We start from the raw sequence: 18,663 nt of genomic DNA on the forward strand, positions 1-18,663 counted from the left end.
TCATACTTTCTACCCAAACCAACATTTCTATTTCTTTTTTAGATATCAAGGATTCATCATTAAAATTGTAAGCACTTCCATAATATAATAAGATATAGAGATATTTGTGACCCAGTTTGATTTGACTATTAATGAAAAAGTCATCTAAATCAAACTTATAAAAGATATACAGTTTGATTTGTTTTGGCTATTAAAATCAAACTAAACTAATATTTTATGGTTTAGTTCAATTTGATTTTTATAAATTTTACTAAAATATCATTTCATTAAAATTTAGATATTTTTTTTCATCTTTTAAATTGAATTACATTAAAAAATTACTAATAACAATTTATGAAACTTATTAATTTGTTAAAAATTCTACAATAAAATTTATTAAATTTTTACTTATTTTAAACTAAACACATCTTAAAAAAGTTATCTAAAATAAAAATGATATACATTTTATAAAAAAACACAAATCACACATCCAACAACACTCATCAATTCCAAAAGAAAATCATCTAAACAAATGTAGAAGAAATTGGTTTAATTCAATTTTAATTTTTTTAATGATTTTTGGTTTTTATTTTTTATTGATTTAAATTTTAACATCCCTTAGAAGGTGTGCATTCACGGCTTCATCAAGGTTTTGATAATCGATGATTATTGCATTCTCTTCCCTAAGCACATAGCTCAAATGTTTATTTTCCAGTTCTTCAAACACCTCCTCCATCTAAAGAGAACCATAACAATATCACTTCTTTTTCCAACCCCAAAACTAAACCCTTTTGGCCTTTTCTATCAACATTCTCTTCCAAATTCTGCTCCATCACTCCTCAACAACACTCATTCACAGTTTCTTACCGCATAAACAATCTCTAGTTCTCACTAGAAACCGCTATAAAGGCTTCAAAACTAGTTCATTTCAACGCCACCCAAAAACCTAATTCAGTCATCGCCTTCTTCAAAAGCCACCACGGTTTCTCTGATTCCCACATAAACAGCATTGTCAAAAGGTATAGATAGATATACTTGTGACCCCAACAAAAGGGTTTGGTCAAAGTTTGAGTTTTGATGCTCTAAAGGTGCCTCAAGCTCTAACATTGTGGAGGAGGTGAATAGGAGCCCCAAAATCTGTTATGAATATGAACTACGCTAGCTATGTTAAACTACACTAACAAGTATCTCATAATTCTTCTCTACCATTTCCATTCACTTAGTGCTTATTTATACATATAATTGTTTGTCTGCTAGTGAGAATATTTGCCTAACAAAATTGCACTATTGCATAACATTGCATAACTAATTTTGTTATGACCTACGTGAGGTTGCTGAAATGGCTTGTGTTCTGTTGCTGAATTGCTATCAACACCCACTGCTTCAAAACAACCTTGTCCTCAAGGTTGGGCAGTAAAACAAGCAAATACAGGGGGAGAGTGTAGAAAAAAATAGGGACAAGAGTAAAGTTGTATTGTTGATGGGCTTGTTTGGGCCGGACAAAGATAACCGCGAGGGTTATCACATACGTGAAGGTGGAGAAGGTTAGTTGCTGACCTGCGGTGAAGGTGAAGCGCAGAACTGTGTCGACGGTGGCTTCGGTGGTTGTGGGGGACATGGTGGTGGGTGTGGCGGCGGGCGTCGACACCGGTGAGAGGCAGAGCAAAAGGCTGAGGGGCAAAGACGCGAACGGCAACGAGAATGACGAGTCCAAGAAGGTTCGCGACAGAGACAAAGAGAAGAGGGAGAGAAATTGAGAAAGGAGGAACGGGGTAGTCGGAAACGAAAATAGGTGGAGGCGGCAAGATCGAGCATGTGTGGCTTCATTACAGAGCTTCCATAGGAAGCTGTCATGGGAAGTGATGCTGGCTTGGGTGCGAGACTAGGTGGCTTGGGTGCGGGGTATGGAATCGGAGGCAGCATAGGAAGGGGAGGAGGAACGTCAGAGTGTGGTGTGAACTGAGGAGGAGGCACGTGAGGACGAGACGGAGGAGCTGGCGACGGCGCTGAAGAATGAAACAATGGTTGCGGCGACGGCGGTGGTTGGGCTAAAGAAGGAAACAGTAGTGGCGGCAGCAGCGGCAATTGTGGTGGCGGCACCAATGAAGGAAACAGGGATCGTTGGCGGAATATCATGGTATCCAATTGCTGGCTAATGAGATCGAGTTTGAAGAGCATGGATGCGTGGAACGCGTCAAGTCGAAGGTGAGTTCCATGGAGAACGGAATCCATGGAGGCAAGGCTGGCCATGGCGGCTTCGAGGCGGTCCAGGCTGGCGGCGGAAGGTGCGACATCTGCCATTGAAGAGCATAGAGGAGGGTAGGTCGAACCAATTGTTACGAGCGAGGGGAAGAAGATGAAATGCCTTGGTTCGAGGTCAAGGTTCCTCCTACTAAACTAAGCTTTTCTTGATAATATTCTCTGCCTTTATTCCAATATGGTAAAGCTTTTATACAATGCGTTCATGGTGGTTACAGAGAGTTAACAACCCTAATGGCTCTAACGATTTCGTAATAGCTTAGGCTAACTAACTAACGAACCCATGGTCATGCATGCAATCACGTGCAGGTGGTGAATCTTCACTCCTGCTTCTACTGCTGCTAACAGAATCCTGTATGCAAGCCTCGAGAATAGCATAATCCCTACCTTTGAATCGGTCAGAAGGTTCCTTCAATCTGATAAGAAAACTATTGATTGTATACTCTCTTGTCGACATTTCCGTGGTTATGATAATGTGCCGAAAAATTTGAGATTGTTGCTTGATGATGGAGTCAAGGACTGCAACATCACCTATATGTTACTTAGAAGGCCTTCCATAATTGTGTATTGTGGCATGAGGGAGGTCGTGGATGAACTCTAGGAAATGGGATTTCAAACCTCAAAGATAAATTTTATGATTGCATTGTTGGCTAAGAGGACCCTTTCGAAAATTCGGTGGGATGCAAAAGTTGATGCCTTACAAAGCTGGGGTTGGTCTGAAGAATTGGTTCTTCATGCGTTTACGAGGTCCCCCCACTTGATGTAGTCGTCCGAGGATAAAATTAATAAGGTGATGAGATTTTGGGTTGATCACTTAAGTTGGGACTCTTTGGCCCTTGCCAAGAGGCCAATGTTTTTTGGATATAGTTTGAAGAAAAGGATCGTTCCAAGGGCTTTTGTTGTCTAGTATTTACTTACAAAAGGCTTCCAGAAAAAGAGTGCCAACTTGCAAATGGAAGGAATCTCTGTAGGGGGCTGCTAACGTTTATAACAGTCTGGTACTGGTGGCACAAAACAATATCCTGGGTTGGGGAGGTTGTTGATCAGTTGATGTATATTTATAATTTATTTTATTACTTATCTACAGTTACCTGGTTTTGTAATTTGCTCACTTCTCATCACAAAAGTCAAATTGAAGCATTTTTTTTTTTCATTTTGTATTTATTTAAAAATTTATCAAAATTCCTCAAAATATACAAATCCAAATCTAGCAAAATGTAAAAAGTTCAAGAAAAATAGAATAGATATAATGTCAAATCATTTCATTAAAATATATCAAAACTTAAATTTCAAATCCAAATTAATTATTAGTTTTACATAAATATTCAAATCCAATGTCCAAACAATAAATTTAAAAAGAAATAAGGTGTAATATCAATAAATTTCTTATATACAATATATTACCAGTATTCTTTTCTAAATAGAAGATGATTTAAAAATTCATAAAAGCTTTTAATTTAAATATAATGACTTAAATTGTAAAAATTAAACCTATATTTGTGTATATATTAAATTCGTTTTATTTCTTATCCTATTTACCAAATCATTTTAATCCAAATATTTCATTTATTTTTTATTTTTTTCTCTTCAATAATAACCTTATTTTTCTATTTTTTTTTTACTTTCTTTCATCAATCATTATGCACATTTTATTCTTTTTTATATCTCTACCAAACAAAATCTTAGCATAAGAGAGAAAAATAAGAAAAATAAATGCTAGAAGAGAAAAAAAAAAGTTGACAATAATTTAAAAATTTGTTAACACCCAAAATTGTCATTACACCAAGGGAGACCTACCCTCCTTTCCGTCCAAACCCTAAAACACATCCCCTTTCATGGTCACTTCGGGTTAATATCCCACTCCCATCAGCAAGGCAAGCTTCGATGCTCCCTTCACCAAGTTGCCTTAATACTCTGAAATCATAGAACACTTCCTTAAACACCTTTCAGATGATGTTTCCTTCCCCACGCTTCAAACCCTTTCTCTATCTGAACTCACTCACAAGAACACCACTGCTTCAACTTCAAACCCCGAAATCGAATCAAACTTTCCCACCATCACTCACTCCGAAACACACCTCAACCACTTCACAGCACCACCCATTCAAGGTTTCCTACCTCGTAAGCACTTGTGGCTTCTCCGTAGAAACCGCTCTCAAGATCTCCAAGTTCACCCAATTCAAAACCCCCGAAAAACCCGATTCAATCATCGCCTTATTCAGAAGCCACAGTTTCTCCAACACCCAGATAATCAGCATTATTAGAAGAGCACCCAATGTTCTCACATGCGACCCCCACAAAAGGATTTTCCCAAAGTTTGAATTTTTACGCTCCAAAGGGGCCTCAGGCTCCGACATTGTGGAACTGGTGACTAAGAGCCCCACAATCCTGTATGCGAACCTCGAGAATAATATTGTTCCTTCCTATGAGTTGGTGCGGAGGTTCCTTGAATCCGATAAGAAAACGATGGATTGCATTCGTGGTTGCGGATATTTCTTTGGTTCCGGTCGTGCGTCGCGGAATGTGATGTTGTTGATTGATGAGGGAGCCACGGACTCCGTCATCGCCTTTTTGTTACAGAAAAGGTTTTCTGTGATCTTGTGTTCTGGTTTTAAGGAGACTTTGGATGAAATTAAGGAAATGGGGTTTGAGCCTTTCAAGAAGAAGTTCGGGCTGGCGCTGCTTGCGAAAAAGATTGTTCCGAAATCGCACTGGGAAGCTAAAGTTGATGTCTTTAAGAGCTGGGGTTGGTCTGAAGAATTGGTTATTGGTATGTTCAAGAGGCAGCCCCTCTTTATGTTAGCGTCCCAAGATAAGATTGATCGGGTAATGAGATTTTGGGTTAAGCAGTTAGGTTGGGATTCTTTGGCCCTTGCCAAAAAGCCAGAGATTTTTGGATTTAGTTTGGAGAGAAGGATCATTCCAAGGGCTCTTGTTGTCCAGTATTTAGTCGCTAAAGGCTTGAGGAAAAAGAGTGCCAGCATGATTGTCCCATTTGCTGTTTCTGATAAGGAGTTTCTTGAAAAGTATGTGATGCGATTTAAGGAGGAAGAAGCGGAACTATTAAAGCTGTACCAGGGAAAAATGAGTGGTCATGGAAATAAGGAGGATGGTGCAGCTCCTTTAACCGTAGTGTAATTTAAAAAATATCTAGGTCCATATTTAATTTATTCCATGTTAGTGGAAATAATGTCAAGTGAAGGCTAAGTTTGAGTGATTGATATGTTTTTCAGACGTTTAGCTGGGAAATATATCATATAACAGCTTTCGGATACAGCATTATAGGCTAGAGCTTTTTACTTTTGTTGTTTGTATGGTCATGGTCACTTGAGATGGATAATTGTGGCTGAGAGGATACTAAGGATTTCCTGCTTCAGTTTTGCAGTTCCTTTATATAAGGTTTGATCTAGAAAATGGTGCTTTGAAGTAAGCTTCTGACCTTTGGGGGAGAAGCTTCAATTATGATTCAATTGAAGTTATGCCCTTATTTGCAGCATAGTGGTCAACTGGTCATGTCAATATGTTAGGGTAGATGTAAGACAAGTTCTTTGGTTGGAGAAACTTGAAAATATGTGAATGTCCAAATGTTGCAATATGATGAAATCATATCAAGCTGCAAGAACTTGTTAATATTTAACTTTATGTGATTAGTTTTTTTCTTTCTTCATGGATTGTATTGGTTTAGTTTATTTATAAAATATAAGCTTTTAGATGTAGGTGGCTGTAAACTGAATTGTATTCAGGTTGAAAAATATTCCCAAGTTAGGTTTTATTCTAGCTTGCTTTTCAGAATTCTGTAATGTATTTAAATAGTTGAAACTGGTAATGCATTCTTTCGTTTACTGCAGAAGTGCTGGCTTGGGGTGAGCCTAGTTGCAATGCCAATGCCAAGGTTCTGCTTCATGACTTGGTGTTCAAATGTTCAAGTCATTGAAACCATGGTTGTTAAACTCATGATTCTACGTAGAATTGTGGAGGCTCTGTAAACTCGACTCGTAGAATCGAATCGTAAACTCATAAGAGTTTACTCAAATAAAAAAATATTAATATTCCTTTCAAATTTGTATCATATTTTTATTTTCTCTTATTCTTTCTTTAATGTTCTTTTGGGGAAAGGTGGGTTGGTTAAAAATTCATGCAGAATTGTTGAAAATTAGAATCAAGTTATTGATTTGATGCACTTCAATTTCTTAAGAACTTTACATCTCAAGATTTGTGAAGTTTGTTGAGACAAAAGTTGTTGCTTATGGCAGGTTGTTCCAAGAATTAACACCTTTATCGACACACATGTCTCTCCAACAACCAAATCAAGAGGTGTTATTGCAAGAACCAGAAGCCACATTTTCTCAACTAAGCAAACAAAACTTAATACTCTCACTCACCCTTGATGAGTTCTATTGCAAGAATTGAAAGAGCTTACGATCTATGAACATGGATGAATTCCTTTCTAGCATTTGGAACTCTGATGATAACAACTAAGTTAACCCACCACTATCCACCCTTGATGAAGCTGCAAAGGGTAAAAGTGTACTAGCAACAAAACCCATTGCTCAAAAGGCAGCAACAAAACTCACTACCCACCCTTGATGAAGCCAGAATTTCAATTAACAAATAATTTGACCATGTTCGGGGGACTACCTTAGCGTTGCCAAAATTCAACACTAAGCATTGTTTCAAACTTTAAATTAACAGAGATTTTAATTAACAAATACTCCTTTAATTTAGCAACAAAACCCAAAACTCAACATTACAATGAAGCTAATAATAGCATTGCCAGAATTTCAATTAACAAATACTCCCTTAATAAGCATCGTTTCAAACTTTCAATTGATAGAAATGAATTAACAAAGAAGCTTTGAGAAAGAAAACACCTTAGCATCATGGAGCAAAGCTTGGAGCTAGGTCATGAAATGAAGGCTTTCGATGAGTGAGGGCTTTCAAGTTTCAAACGATGACGAGGACCACCACGACGCGAGTAGCTCAGCAGTCCAGCACGGCAACGATGACGATGACCACAACGATGCAAGTAACTCAGCGGGAGTCATTTTCGGGGGTGAGTAGCTTGAACAAGGCAGAGTGAGTGAGTAGACAGAGTTGCGAGAGTCATTTTCGAGAGTTGTTGTACGACGCCGTTTCGGGTTTTCATAAACTCGTGGACTCAGAGCAGACTCGTGAGTTTGCACAAAATTGGACGAGTTTAACAACCATGATTGAAACTGCCCCTTTGATCGGGTTCATGTATTTGACTCTCTCCAAACTCCCACAATAGTGAGAGCCTTCTGCAATGGGCCATTCTTTACAATAGAGGTTCAAGCATTACAGTAGGAACCAACCAGGGATAGCTAGTGGGAAATTGAACCCTCAATGCATCATACTCTTGTCTTAGAAATTGAGAGATGAGACTGATAGGAATTAGGATTGTGGTTCTAGTGCAGATGCAGAAAAGGGTGTGAAGGACCATAAAATGGATCAACACAAAAAAGAAGATTTAAGGTTTATTCTAGAAAGAATAAAAGAGAACTTGGATTTAATTAACTGAGGTGGCCGGTGGTTAGCATTTTAGGCAAATACTTCGCTTGATGCAACAGTATATAGGATGCATGGCAGACTGGGAGAGGATATTTTATCTGAAGAGATAGGGTCTATTCTTGGTTACCATTAAAGACCATGCTAGTTGAGTTACTAGCTTTGTTGGCTATTTAGTGCATTTATTAGCATATCTATGCTTTTACTAGTATTAGAATGGCTATGCTTTTACTAGTACTAGTGTTGGTTGTTCATGCGTTTACGAGGTCCCCCCACTTGATGTAGTCGTCCGAGGATAAAATTAATAAGGTGATGAGATTTTGGGTTGATCAGTTAAGTTGGGACTCTTTGGCCCTTACTAAGAGGCCAATGTTTTTTGGATATAGTTTGAAGAAAAGGATCGTTCCAAGGACTTTTGTTGTCTAGTATTTACTTACAAAAGGCTTCCAGAAAAAGAGTGCCACCTTGCTTAGCCAGTTTTGTATTCCTGAAGAGGCGTTTCTTGAAAAGTATGTGAAATGTTTTAAGGAGGAAGAAGCAGAACTATTAAAGCTGTACCGGGAAAAATGAGTAATCCATGTTTTAAATACCTTTCTGTTTCTGTCACAGTCATCCTTTTATTTGAATAAAATCACTCTAAGCCAGATTCTATTCTTGGTCCTATTAGAGATCAATGTCAGTTGAGCTACAAAAGCTTATTGGCAAGTTAGTCCATGTACTAGTCAGTATGCTACTTCAGTTTTGGAACTGAAATCACAGGTTTTGGTTCTTGAAAGTGTATTGTTCATAAACATCTTAAAATTGCACGAAAGCGTGCACGAGCTTGTACCTGGATGCTGTAATCGAACAAGATGTAAATAAGTTGAATTGAATCTTTGTACACTATAAGATAAGGAGGTCTGATATGCTAATTCGAGCTAATGAAGCAGAGTTTCAACGTGTTGTTGGGTAAGTGGCTTGGAAAAGTAAACAACATATGCAAAGGTTGAGCATAACCCGAATGGAAGGATTTTATTGTATCAGGTTCTGGTGGCAAAGAGCTTTGTAGGAGGTTACACAATCTTTTTATGCAGCTAATGCAAATGGAAGGAATCTCTGTAGGGGGCTGCTAATGTTTATAACAGTCTGGTACTGGTGACACAAAAACATATCCTGGGTTGGAAAGGTTGTTGATCAGTTGATGTATTTTTATAATTTATTTTATTACCTATCTACATTTTATCTGGTTTTGTAATTTGTCCACTTCTCGTGACAAAATACAGCTATATATATATATGCAGAGTTATCTTTTCATATCCATTTTTTGAATAGCAAAAAAAAAAAGATAGAAAAGTCGAATTGAACAATTTTTTTTCATTTTGTATTTATTTAACAATTTATCAAAATTCCTCAAAATATACAAATCCAAATCTAGCAAAATGTAAAAAGTTCAAGCAAAATAGAATAGATATAATGTCAAATTATTTCATTAAAATATATCAAAACTTAAATTTCAAATCCAAATTAATTATTGGTTTTACATAAATATTCAAATCCAATGTCCAAACAATAAATTTAAAAAGAAATAAGGTGTAATATCAATAAATTTTTTATATACAATATATTACCAGTAATCTTTTCTAAATAGAAGATGATTTAAAAATTCATAAATTCTTTTAATTTAAATATAATGACTTAAATTGTAAAAATTAAACCTATATTTGTGTATATATTAAATTCGTTTTATTTCTTATCCTATTTACCAAATCATTTTAATCCAAATATTTCATTTATTTTTTATTTTTTTCTCTTCAATAATAACCTTATTTTTCTATTTTTTTTTACTTTCTTTCATCAATCATTATGCACATTTTTATTCTTTTTTATATCTCTACCAAACAAAATCTTAGCATAAGAGAGAAAAATAAGAAAAATAAATTGTAGAAGAGAAAAAAAAAAAAGTTGACAATAATTTAAAAAATTGTTAACACCCAAAATTGTCATTACACCAAGGGAGACCTACCCTCCTTTCCGTCCAAACCCTAAAACACATCCCCTTTCATGGTCACTTCGGGTTAATATCCCACTCCCATCAGCAAGGCAAGCTTCGATGCTCCCTTCACCAAGTTGCCTTAATACTCTGAAATCATAGAACACTTCCTTAAACACCTTTCAGATGATGTTTCCTTCCCCACGCTTCAAACCCTTTCTCTATCTGAACTCACTCACAAGAACACCACTGCTTCAACTTCAAACCCCGAAATCGAATCAAACTTTCCCACCATCACTCACTCCGAAACACACCTCAACCACTTCACAGCACCACCCATTCAAGGTTTCCTACCTCGTAAGCACTTGTGGCTTCTCCGTAGAAACCGCTCTCAAGATCTCCAAGTTCACCCAATTCAAAACCCCCGAAAAACCCGATTCAATCATCGCCTTATTCAGAAGCCACGGTTTCTCCAACACCCAGATAATCAGCATTATTAGAAGAGCACCCAATGTTCTCTCAGGCGACCCCCACAAAAGGATTTTCCCAAAGTTTGAATTTTTACGCTCCAAAGGGGCCTCAGGCTCCGACATTGTGGAACTGGTGACTAAGAACCCCAGAATCCTGTATGCGAACCTCGAGAATAATATTGTTCCTTCCTATGAGTTGGTGCGGAGGTTCCTTGAATCCGATAAGAAAACGATGGATTGCATTCGTGGTTGCGGACATTTCTTTGGTTCCGATCGTGCGTCGCAGAATGTGAAGTTGTTGATTGATGAGGGAGCCACGGACTCCGTCATCGCCTTTTTGTTACAGAGAAGGTTTTCTGTGATCTTGTGTTCTGGTTTTAAGGAGACCTTGGATGAAATTAAGGAAATGGGGTTTGAGCCTTTCAAGAAGAAGTTCGGGCTGGCGCTGCTTGCGAAAAAGATTGTTCCGAAATCGCACTGGGAAGCTAAAGTTGATGTCTTTAAGAGCTGGGGTTGGTCTGAAGAATTGGTTATTGGTATGTTCAAGAGGCAGCCCCTCTTTATGTTAGCGTCCCAAGATAAGATTGATCGGGTAATGAGATTTTGGGTTAAGCAGTTAGGTTGGGATTCTTTGGCCCTTGCCAAAAAGCCAGAGATTTTTGGATTTAGTTTGGAGAGAAGGATCATTCCAAGGGCTCTTGTTGTCCAGTATTTAGTCGCTAAAGGCTTGAGGAAAAAGAGTGCCAGCATGATTGTCCCATTTGCTGTTTCTGATAAGGAGTTTCTTGAAAAGTATGTGATGCGATTTAAGGAGGAAGAAGCGGAACTATTAAAGCTGTACCAGGGAAAAATGAGTGGTCATGGAAATAAGGAGGATGGTGCAGCTCCTTTAACCGTAGTGTAATTTAAAAAATATCTAGGTCCATATTTAATTTATTCCATGTTAGTGGAAATAATGTCAAGTGAAGGCAAAGTTTGAGTGATTGATATGTTTTTCAGACGTTTAGCTGGGAAATATATCATATAACAGCTTTCGGATACAGCATTATAGGCTAGAGCTTTTTACTTTTGTTGTTTGTATGGCCATGGTCACTTGAGATGGATAATTGTGGCTGAGAGGATACTAAGGATTTCCTGCTTCAGTTTTGCAGCTCCTTTATATAAGGTTTGATCTAGAAAATGGTGCTTTGAAGTAAGCTTTTGACCTTTGGGGGAGAAGCTTCAATTATGATTCAATTGAAGTTATGTCCTTATTTGCAGCATAGTGGTCAACTGGTCATGTCAATATGATAGGGCAGATGTAAGACAAGTTCTTTGGTTGGAGAAACTTGAAAATATGTGAATGTCCAAATGTTGCAATATGATGAAATCATATCAAGCTGCAAGAACTTGTTAATATTTAACTTTATGTGATTAGTTTTTTTCTTTCTTCATGGATTGTATTGGTTTAGTTTATTTATAAAATATAAGCTTTTAGATGTAGGTGGCTGTAAACTGAATTGTATTCAGGTTGAAAATATTCCCAAGTTAGGTTTTATTCTAGCTTGCTTTTCAGAATTCTGTAATGTATTTAAATAGTTGAAACTGGTAATGCATTCTTTCGTTTACTGCAGAAGTGCTGGCTTGGGGTGAGCCTAGTTGCAATTCCAATGCCAAGGTTCTGCTTCATGACTTGGTGTTCAAATGTTCAAGTCATTGAAACCATGGTTGTTAAACTCGTGATTCTACGCAGAATTGTGGAGGCTCTATAAACTCGACTCGTAAACTCGTAAGAGTTTATTTAAATAAAAAATATATATTAATATTCTTTTCAAATTTGTATCATATTTTTATTTTCTCTTATTTTTTCTTTAATGTTCTTTTGGGGAAAGGTGGGTTGGTTAAAAATTCATGCAAATTTGTTGAAAATGAGAATCAAGTTATTGATTTGTTGCACTTCAATTTCTTAAGAACTTTACATCTCAGAATTCGTGAAGTTTACTGAGACAAAAGCTATTGCTTATGGTAGGTTGTTCCTAGAATTAGCACCTTTAGCGACACACATGTCTCTCCAACAACCAAATCAAGAGGTGCCAATGCAAGAACCAAAAGCCACATTTTCTCAACTAAGCAAACAAAACTTAATACTCTCACTCACCCTTGATGAGTTCTATTGCAAGAATGGAAAGAGCTTACGATCCATGAACATGGATGAATTCCTTTTTAGCATTTGAAACTCTGATGATAACAACTAAGTTAACCCACCACTACTCACCTTTGATGAAGCTGCAAAGGGTAAAAGTGTACTAGCAACAAAACCCATTACTCAAAAGGCAGCAACAAAACCCACTACCCACCCTTGATGAAGCCAGAATTTCAATCAACAAATAATTTGTCCATTTTTGGGGGGACCACCTTAACGTTGCTAGAATTCAACACTAAGCATTATTTCAAACTTTCAATTAACAGAGATTTCAATTAACAAATACTCTCTTAATTTAGCAACAGAACCCAAAACTCAACACTACAATGAAGTTAACAATAGCTTTGTCAGAATTTCAATTAACAAATACTCCTTTAATAAGCATTGTTTCGAACTTTCAATTGATAGAGATGAATTAACAGAGAAGCTCTGAGCAAGAAAACACCTTAGCATCGTCGAGCAAAGCTTGGAGCTAGGTCATGAAATGAAGGCTTTCGATGAGTGAGGGCTTTCAAGTTTCAAACAATGACGAGGACCACCACGACGCGAGTAGCTCAACAGTCCATCACGACAACGATGACGACGACCACAACGACGCGAGTAACTCAGCGGGAGTCATTTTCGGGGGTGAGTAGCTTGAACAAGGCAGAGTGAGTGAGTAGACAAAGTCATGAGAGTCATTTTCGGGAGTTGTTGTACGACGTTGTTTCGGGTTTTCGTAAACCCGTGGACTCAGAGCAGACTCGGGAGTCTACACAAAATTTGACGAGTCTATGCAAAATCGGACGAGTCTACTCCGGTTTTAATTCTGCTTCCGATTTAACTCGTCAACCCTTAATAGAATCATAAAATCGTATGATTTTACGATTTAAATTGCGAGTTTAACAACCATGATTGAAACTGCCCCTTTGGTCGGGTTCATGTATTTGACTCTCTCCAAACTCCTACTATAGTAAGAGCCTTCTGCAATGGGCCATTCTTTACAATAGAGGTTCAAGCATTACAGTAGGAACCAACCAGGGATAGCTAGTGGGAAATTGAACCCTCAATGCATCATACTCTTGTCTTAGGAATTAGGATTGTGGTTCTAGTGTAGATGCATAAAAGGGTGTGAAGGACCATAAAATGGATCAACACAAAAAAAGAAGATTTAAAGTTTACTCTAGAAAGAACAAAAGAGAACTTGGATTTAATTAGCTGAGGTGGCTGGTGGTTAGCATTTTAGGCAAATACTTCGCTTGATGCAACAATATATATGATGCATGGGAGACTGGGAGAGGATATTTTATCTGAAGAGATAGGGTCTATTCTTGGTTACCATTAAAGACCAAGCTAGTTGAGCTACAAGCTGTGTTGGCAATTTAGTGCATTTATTAGCATATCTATGCTTTTACTAGTATTAGAATGGTTATGCTTTTACTAGTACTAGTGTTGGTTGTTCATTGTTTTCTAATACATTTCTTAAATGCTTGGCTCCCCCCCCCTCCATTTTAACCTTTTACTTCAAGATTTTGTTTTGTCCCATAGTTTGTGGCACTTCATTTGCATTTTTGGGCATCCTTATTGCGTGATTTTAAAATGAGTTGTGGTCATGATTGCATTTGCATTGTAATTATAGTTGTTAGGAGGAATAACGCAGCAGAAATAAAACACGATTGTCTTGAATATGGGGCCTACTTAACCTCAAAATTTAGTTTTTTCTTTAACTAGTGTTAAAAAAATCAATCAACTTTAAGTATAATGTATAATAAGATATTAATAATTTACTATTCGAATGACATTCTTGGTTCGTATCGTAATTGTAAAATAATTTCAAAAGGGATTCGAATTCGGTATAACTTTTAACATTCAAAAATAATTTATTATTCAAAGTAAGATTTTATCAATTAAACTAAATTTTAAAAAATTTCAAAGCAAACATTTCAAATACTTATATTTTTATATTTTAATTTTAATTTTTGCTTGGTAAATATTTTTTATTAGTTATTTTTAAATTTTTCAATTTATTTTTTATCTATATTTAAAAATATGAGTATAGTTCATTAAATACTTGCTAGTAATAAAAAAGGATAATTGCATTTAACATAGTGTTAACACTTCTCCTTTAATCCAATAGTGATTAGTTGCATAAAAAGAATTTTGATTCAAGAGAAATTTCACTTGCAAAATCATCAATTATAATTTAAAAGCGGATTTTTTTTATTCACTACAATCTCATAGTTCTTTTAATATTAAAGATGTCCCTCAATTAATAGTTAAAAATTAATTATTTTAAAGTATAAAATTCATTTAAATAAACTGAGTTTTTCTCGTGTGTGTGATGATTTATTATTAAGGTTAATTATTTCGCAAAGTTGTTGAATTATTTGATAAATTTTAATTAGATTCCTGATTTTTTTTAATTATCACTCCGTTTTAATAACTTTCATTACAGAAAATTAAGTATTTGAGTAAGTTCTGTGAGCTTGTGAAAGAATGCTAGGCTTAAATGAACTTGTGAATAAGTTTTATAGCAGCTATAAGACAGCGTGACTCAATAAAAAATAATTATAAGTTCAACGATATGAAAATAATAATAGTATTATCTTGTTACAAAACCAATAATTTAAAGACATAATTAAATATTTTTAAATAATTCGGAGACTGCCAAGTAATTTAACGCTTTATTTATTGCTTTTGGAAAATTTACTTATTTCAATTTCTGATGTAAATTATCACTCCCTTTAATTTTTCTACCCGTCTAGGACTTTACCTCTCATTTAGAACAAGTTGTTAATATCATTTTTTATCTATTATATTTTATTTAGATATATTAAATTTTATTTTATTTTATAGAAATGTATATTTTAGTTTTTTTTTAATTTTTATTAAAATATAAATATTTTATTAACTTTTAAATTTAAAAATAATTATCTTTTGAGTGATGATTTTTAACGGTTATTGTGTATAAATTTCAAATGATGAAGAACATGTATGTCCAGATCCACCAAACAGCTAAGCACAAACACGAGCGCAATAAACATAAAAACAGAATCGTGAATGTTGCAAAGGATGAGCGTTTGTAGTTCAAATGGGGACTGCGCGGGAGAAAAAGCTCAGATGTGCAAAATAAAAACTCAGATCTCAGATCTTGCGCGTATTGGTCTCATTATTGCTTCATCATGCGGCGTGGTCGGAGTCCGGCGGAGGTTCAACGACGGAGATGGCGACGCGGGGCTGCTAAAGGAGCGGATGAGGGAGGGAGAGACAGAGATGTGGTGGAAGAGAGAAGACATCACAAATTATTATTTTTTTTACTTAACTCAATTCTGTAAAATTAGTTTAATAAGGTAAGGAATACTAATAATTTATATAATTTATTTTGCTATTATCTTTATTTTTTATGTGAGAATTCAATATGTCCAAATAAATATATATATATTTTTTCATGGTATAACTATAAGTAATGTGAGACTTTTAACACATTCGAGATTTGGGTTCTAATAAGGTTGTGATTTTGCTTCAGTGAACCTTCCATCCACTTCTAACAATACCATCTTGGAAGAGAGAAGCCACTTGCAGCATTGGGAATCTAAAATACAAAAGATTTGGCGGAATGCAAAGAATAAGAGTAGTAGTTTTAAAGATAACGATGGCTTTTAGTCGTTATAATATTAAAATTAATTATTTAAAATTTAAATATTAAAAAAACCAGGCTTTAAACATAATTAAAAAAAAAATTAAAATAATATATTTTAAAAACATAAAGAATAGTAATAGAACTTAATCTTTTAAAACAAAAATAATTATAAAATATAATGAATATAACATTAGGTCTTTTTCTTATGTTAAAGAATATAACATTGTTGAATTATTTGATAAATTTTAATTACTTTTTCTTTATGTTAAAGAATATCTTTAATAAAAGATTTTATAAGAAATGATTTTTTTATAAGCATAACATTAGGTCTTTTTATTTGATAAATACAAGTGGGATTTGTAACTATTTTTTTTAAATGATTTTTTTATTACTTCTTCACAACATCCCAATTGTAAATATTAGAAATAAATTCTTTAGACTTAAAGAAATGGTTTAGTTATATCAAAATAAGAATTGTTATTGAAATAAAAAATGAATGATACGTAACATTGGGAGACCTACCCTTTTTACATTACAGGGTACAGCAGAAAAATATCAGGGGAGTAAGGATTGAAGCTGGGACTTGTATTGTATCTGTGTCAATATCCGAGCTCAAGGTAATATCATTCACCTTCACTCCTTTGGTGTTTCAAATTTGAGGCCTTTTCTTCAATTTGAATTTTACCCCATCAACATGTTGAATACCCTTCTCTACAAATGCGTCACTTTCACTGCAGCATCACATTACTCTCTTTTCCCCCACTACCCATTACTATTTTCTCTGCGTCTCTGCACAACAACCACTTCAAATTCACGCTCCTTTTCGGTATCCTACCTCATCCACAATTTTGGGTTCTCCTCTGAATCTGCTTCCAAAGCTTCTGACTCTCACAAAATTTCTTTCCAGACCCCGGAAAAGACTGAGTCAGTTATCAGGTTCTTCAGAGACCACGGTTTCTCTAACTCCCAAATAATCAATATGGTTAGAAAGGTACCATGGTTGCTTTCCTGCGACCCTTGCAAAAGGGTATTGCCCAAGTTTGAATTTTTACTCTCAAAAGGTGTTTCTAGCTCTGAAATTATTGACCTAGTGAGTAAGCACCCTGGATTACTGAGTCCAAGCCTGGAGAATAATATAGTCCCAACCTATGAATTGGTACATGGATTCTTGAAATCTGATGAGCACACTATTAATTGTTTGTTTGGTAATTCCATTTTCTCTGGCGGCCATTATGTCGCGCGCAACATCAGAGTGTTGCTTCAGAATGGAGTGGGAGAAACAAACATTGCACGATTATTGCGGAACCGTTGTAAAGGGGTTTTCTCCTCAACTGATATTCTTAAGGTGGTGAAGGAAGTAAATGATTTGGGGTTTGATCCTTCAAAATCGACTTTTGCTTTAGCATTGGTTGTTAAAAGTAGGAGCCAAACCTCATGGAAGGAGAAAGTTGACGTCTATAAGAAATGGGGTTGGTCCGATGAAGCCTGTCATGAAGCTTTTAGAAGGTGCCCTCACTGTATGTTGACATCGATTGACAAAATAAATACTGTGATGAAATTTTGCGTCAATCAGTTGGGCTAGGATGCTTTGGACCTTGTCCAAGCTCCCAAGCTTTTTGGGTTGAGTATGGAGAAAACTATCATTCCAAGGGCTCTTGTTGTCCAGTATTTACTCGCAAAAGGCTTGAGGAAAAAGAGTGCCAGCTGTTATACCCCGTTTGTTGTTTCTGAAAAGGAGTTTATGGAAAAGTATGTGATACGTTTTAAGGAGGACACACATCAACTGTTAAAGCTGTACCAGGAAAAAAAAAAATTGTTCAAGGAAAAAGGGATGATGGTGCAGCATCTGGGTACTTATCAAACGGTTAAATTATGAGTAAAAATTTCTCTTACTCGAGATCTCCCATTCAAGCACTTGTGTTAACCCTGTCTAAATTCAACTGATTTAGTTTAACTGAGTTATTTCATTTTGACGGGTTGGAATGGAACCCTTGTTGGCTGTTGCACTCTTCAATTTCCATCACATTTGTGATTTATATCAAGTACTTGATGCTTTATAAATGACTGAAGCATTAGAAGTTTAGCACAAACTCTTTAGCATCCAATGCTTGTTTGTAACGTAGCTTACACAGTCATGTTTTTTGTTTCCTTTGTAATGAATAAGTATTTATCATCCTTATATTTTGAGTATGTACCGGCAAGGATCTTTTAGTTATTAATTCTTATAAATCTCAGTTTTTTAGTTGCTTGAAATATTATGACATTTTTGGTAATGGGGCTTATATATAAAGGAGAAATAGGCAAGAAAGATATCATATCAAAGCTCCTTTAACCATTGTGTAATTTAAAAAATATTTAGGTCCATGTTTCATTTATTCCTTGTTGCAGAAATGTCAAGTGAAGTCTAAGTTTGAGTGATTGAACAATTGTTTCTTAAATGTTTAGTTGGGAAGTATGTTGTAAGAGCTTCTGGATACAGCATTGTAGGCTTTGTACAGTTGTTTACTTTTGTAGTCTGTATGATTGCTTGGGATGGATAAGTGCTGATTGCTGAAGGGATACTAACTACGGTACTGAAGGGATACTAACTAGGGACCAGTAGCTTCTTCCTGCTTTAGTTTTGCAGTTCCTTCATCAGGTTGGATCTAGAAAAACTTAG

The 18,663-nt window shown here is 35.7% G+C and overlaps 3 protein-coding genes across 3 annotated transcripts; all 3 read left to right on the top strand.

Annotated features, from left to right (window-relative positions):
* The first annotated feature begins 4,191 nt into the window (after positions 1–4,191).
* LOC102666622 (uncharacterized) lies at positions 4,192–5,376 on the top strand. The gene has a single exon (XM_006597677.4). It carries the CDS (start codon positions 4,192–4,194, stop codon positions 5,374–5,376), a length of 1,185 nt encoding a protein of 394 aa, XP_006597740.2.
* A 4,381-nt stretch (positions 5,377–9,757) lies between these two features.
* LOC102666739 (uncharacterized) lies at positions 9,758–11,738 on the top strand. Its single transcript, XM_006597678.4, has one exon. The coding sequence runs from the start codon at positions 9,920–9,922 to the stop codon at positions 11,105–11,107; it is 1,188 nt and encodes a 395-aa protein (XP_006597741.2). The 5' UTR covers positions 9,758–9,919; the 3' UTR covers positions 11,108–11,738.
* Positions 11,739–16,698: 4,960 nt separating this feature from the next.
* Positions 16,699–18,544, top strand: LOC102666855 (uncharacterized). The gene is made up of 2 exons (XM_014767425.3): positions 16,699–17,521; positions 18,450–18,544. The coding sequence occupies exons 1-2, from the start codon at positions 16,699–16,701 to the stop codon at positions 18,542–18,544; spliced, it is 918 nt and encodes a 305-aa protein (XP_014622911.2).
* The last annotated feature ends 119 nt before the right edge of the window (positions 18,545–18,663 follow it).

Source organism: Glycine max, chromosome 15 (assembly GCF_000004515.6).
Source record: "Glycine max cultivar Williams 82 chromosome 15, Glycine_max_v4.0, whole genome shotgun sequence".
Lineage (NCBI taxonomy): Eukaryota > Viridiplantae > Streptophyta > Magnoliopsida > Fabales > Fabaceae > Glycine > Glycine max.

What these genes read in the sequence shown, in the direction of transcription:
- LOC102666855 (XM_014767425.3), top strand. Translation starts at nt 16,699, where the DNA reads ATGTTGAATACCCTTCTCTACAAATGCGTCACTTTCACTGCAGCATCA. An exon ending in TTTTAGAAGGTGCCCTCACT is followed by an intron (nt 17,522 to 18,449) that starts GTATGTTGACAT and finishes TTAAATGTTTAG; the next exon opens with TTGGGAAGTATGTTGTAAGA.
- LOC102666622 (XM_006597677.4), top strand. Translation starts at nt 4,192, where the DNA reads ATGTTTCCTTCCCCACGCTTCAAACCCTTTCTCTATCTGAACTCACTC.
- LOC102666739 (XM_006597678.4), top strand. Translation starts at nt 9,920, where the DNA reads ATGATGTTTCCTTCCCCACGCTTCAAACCCTTTCTCTATCTGAACTCA.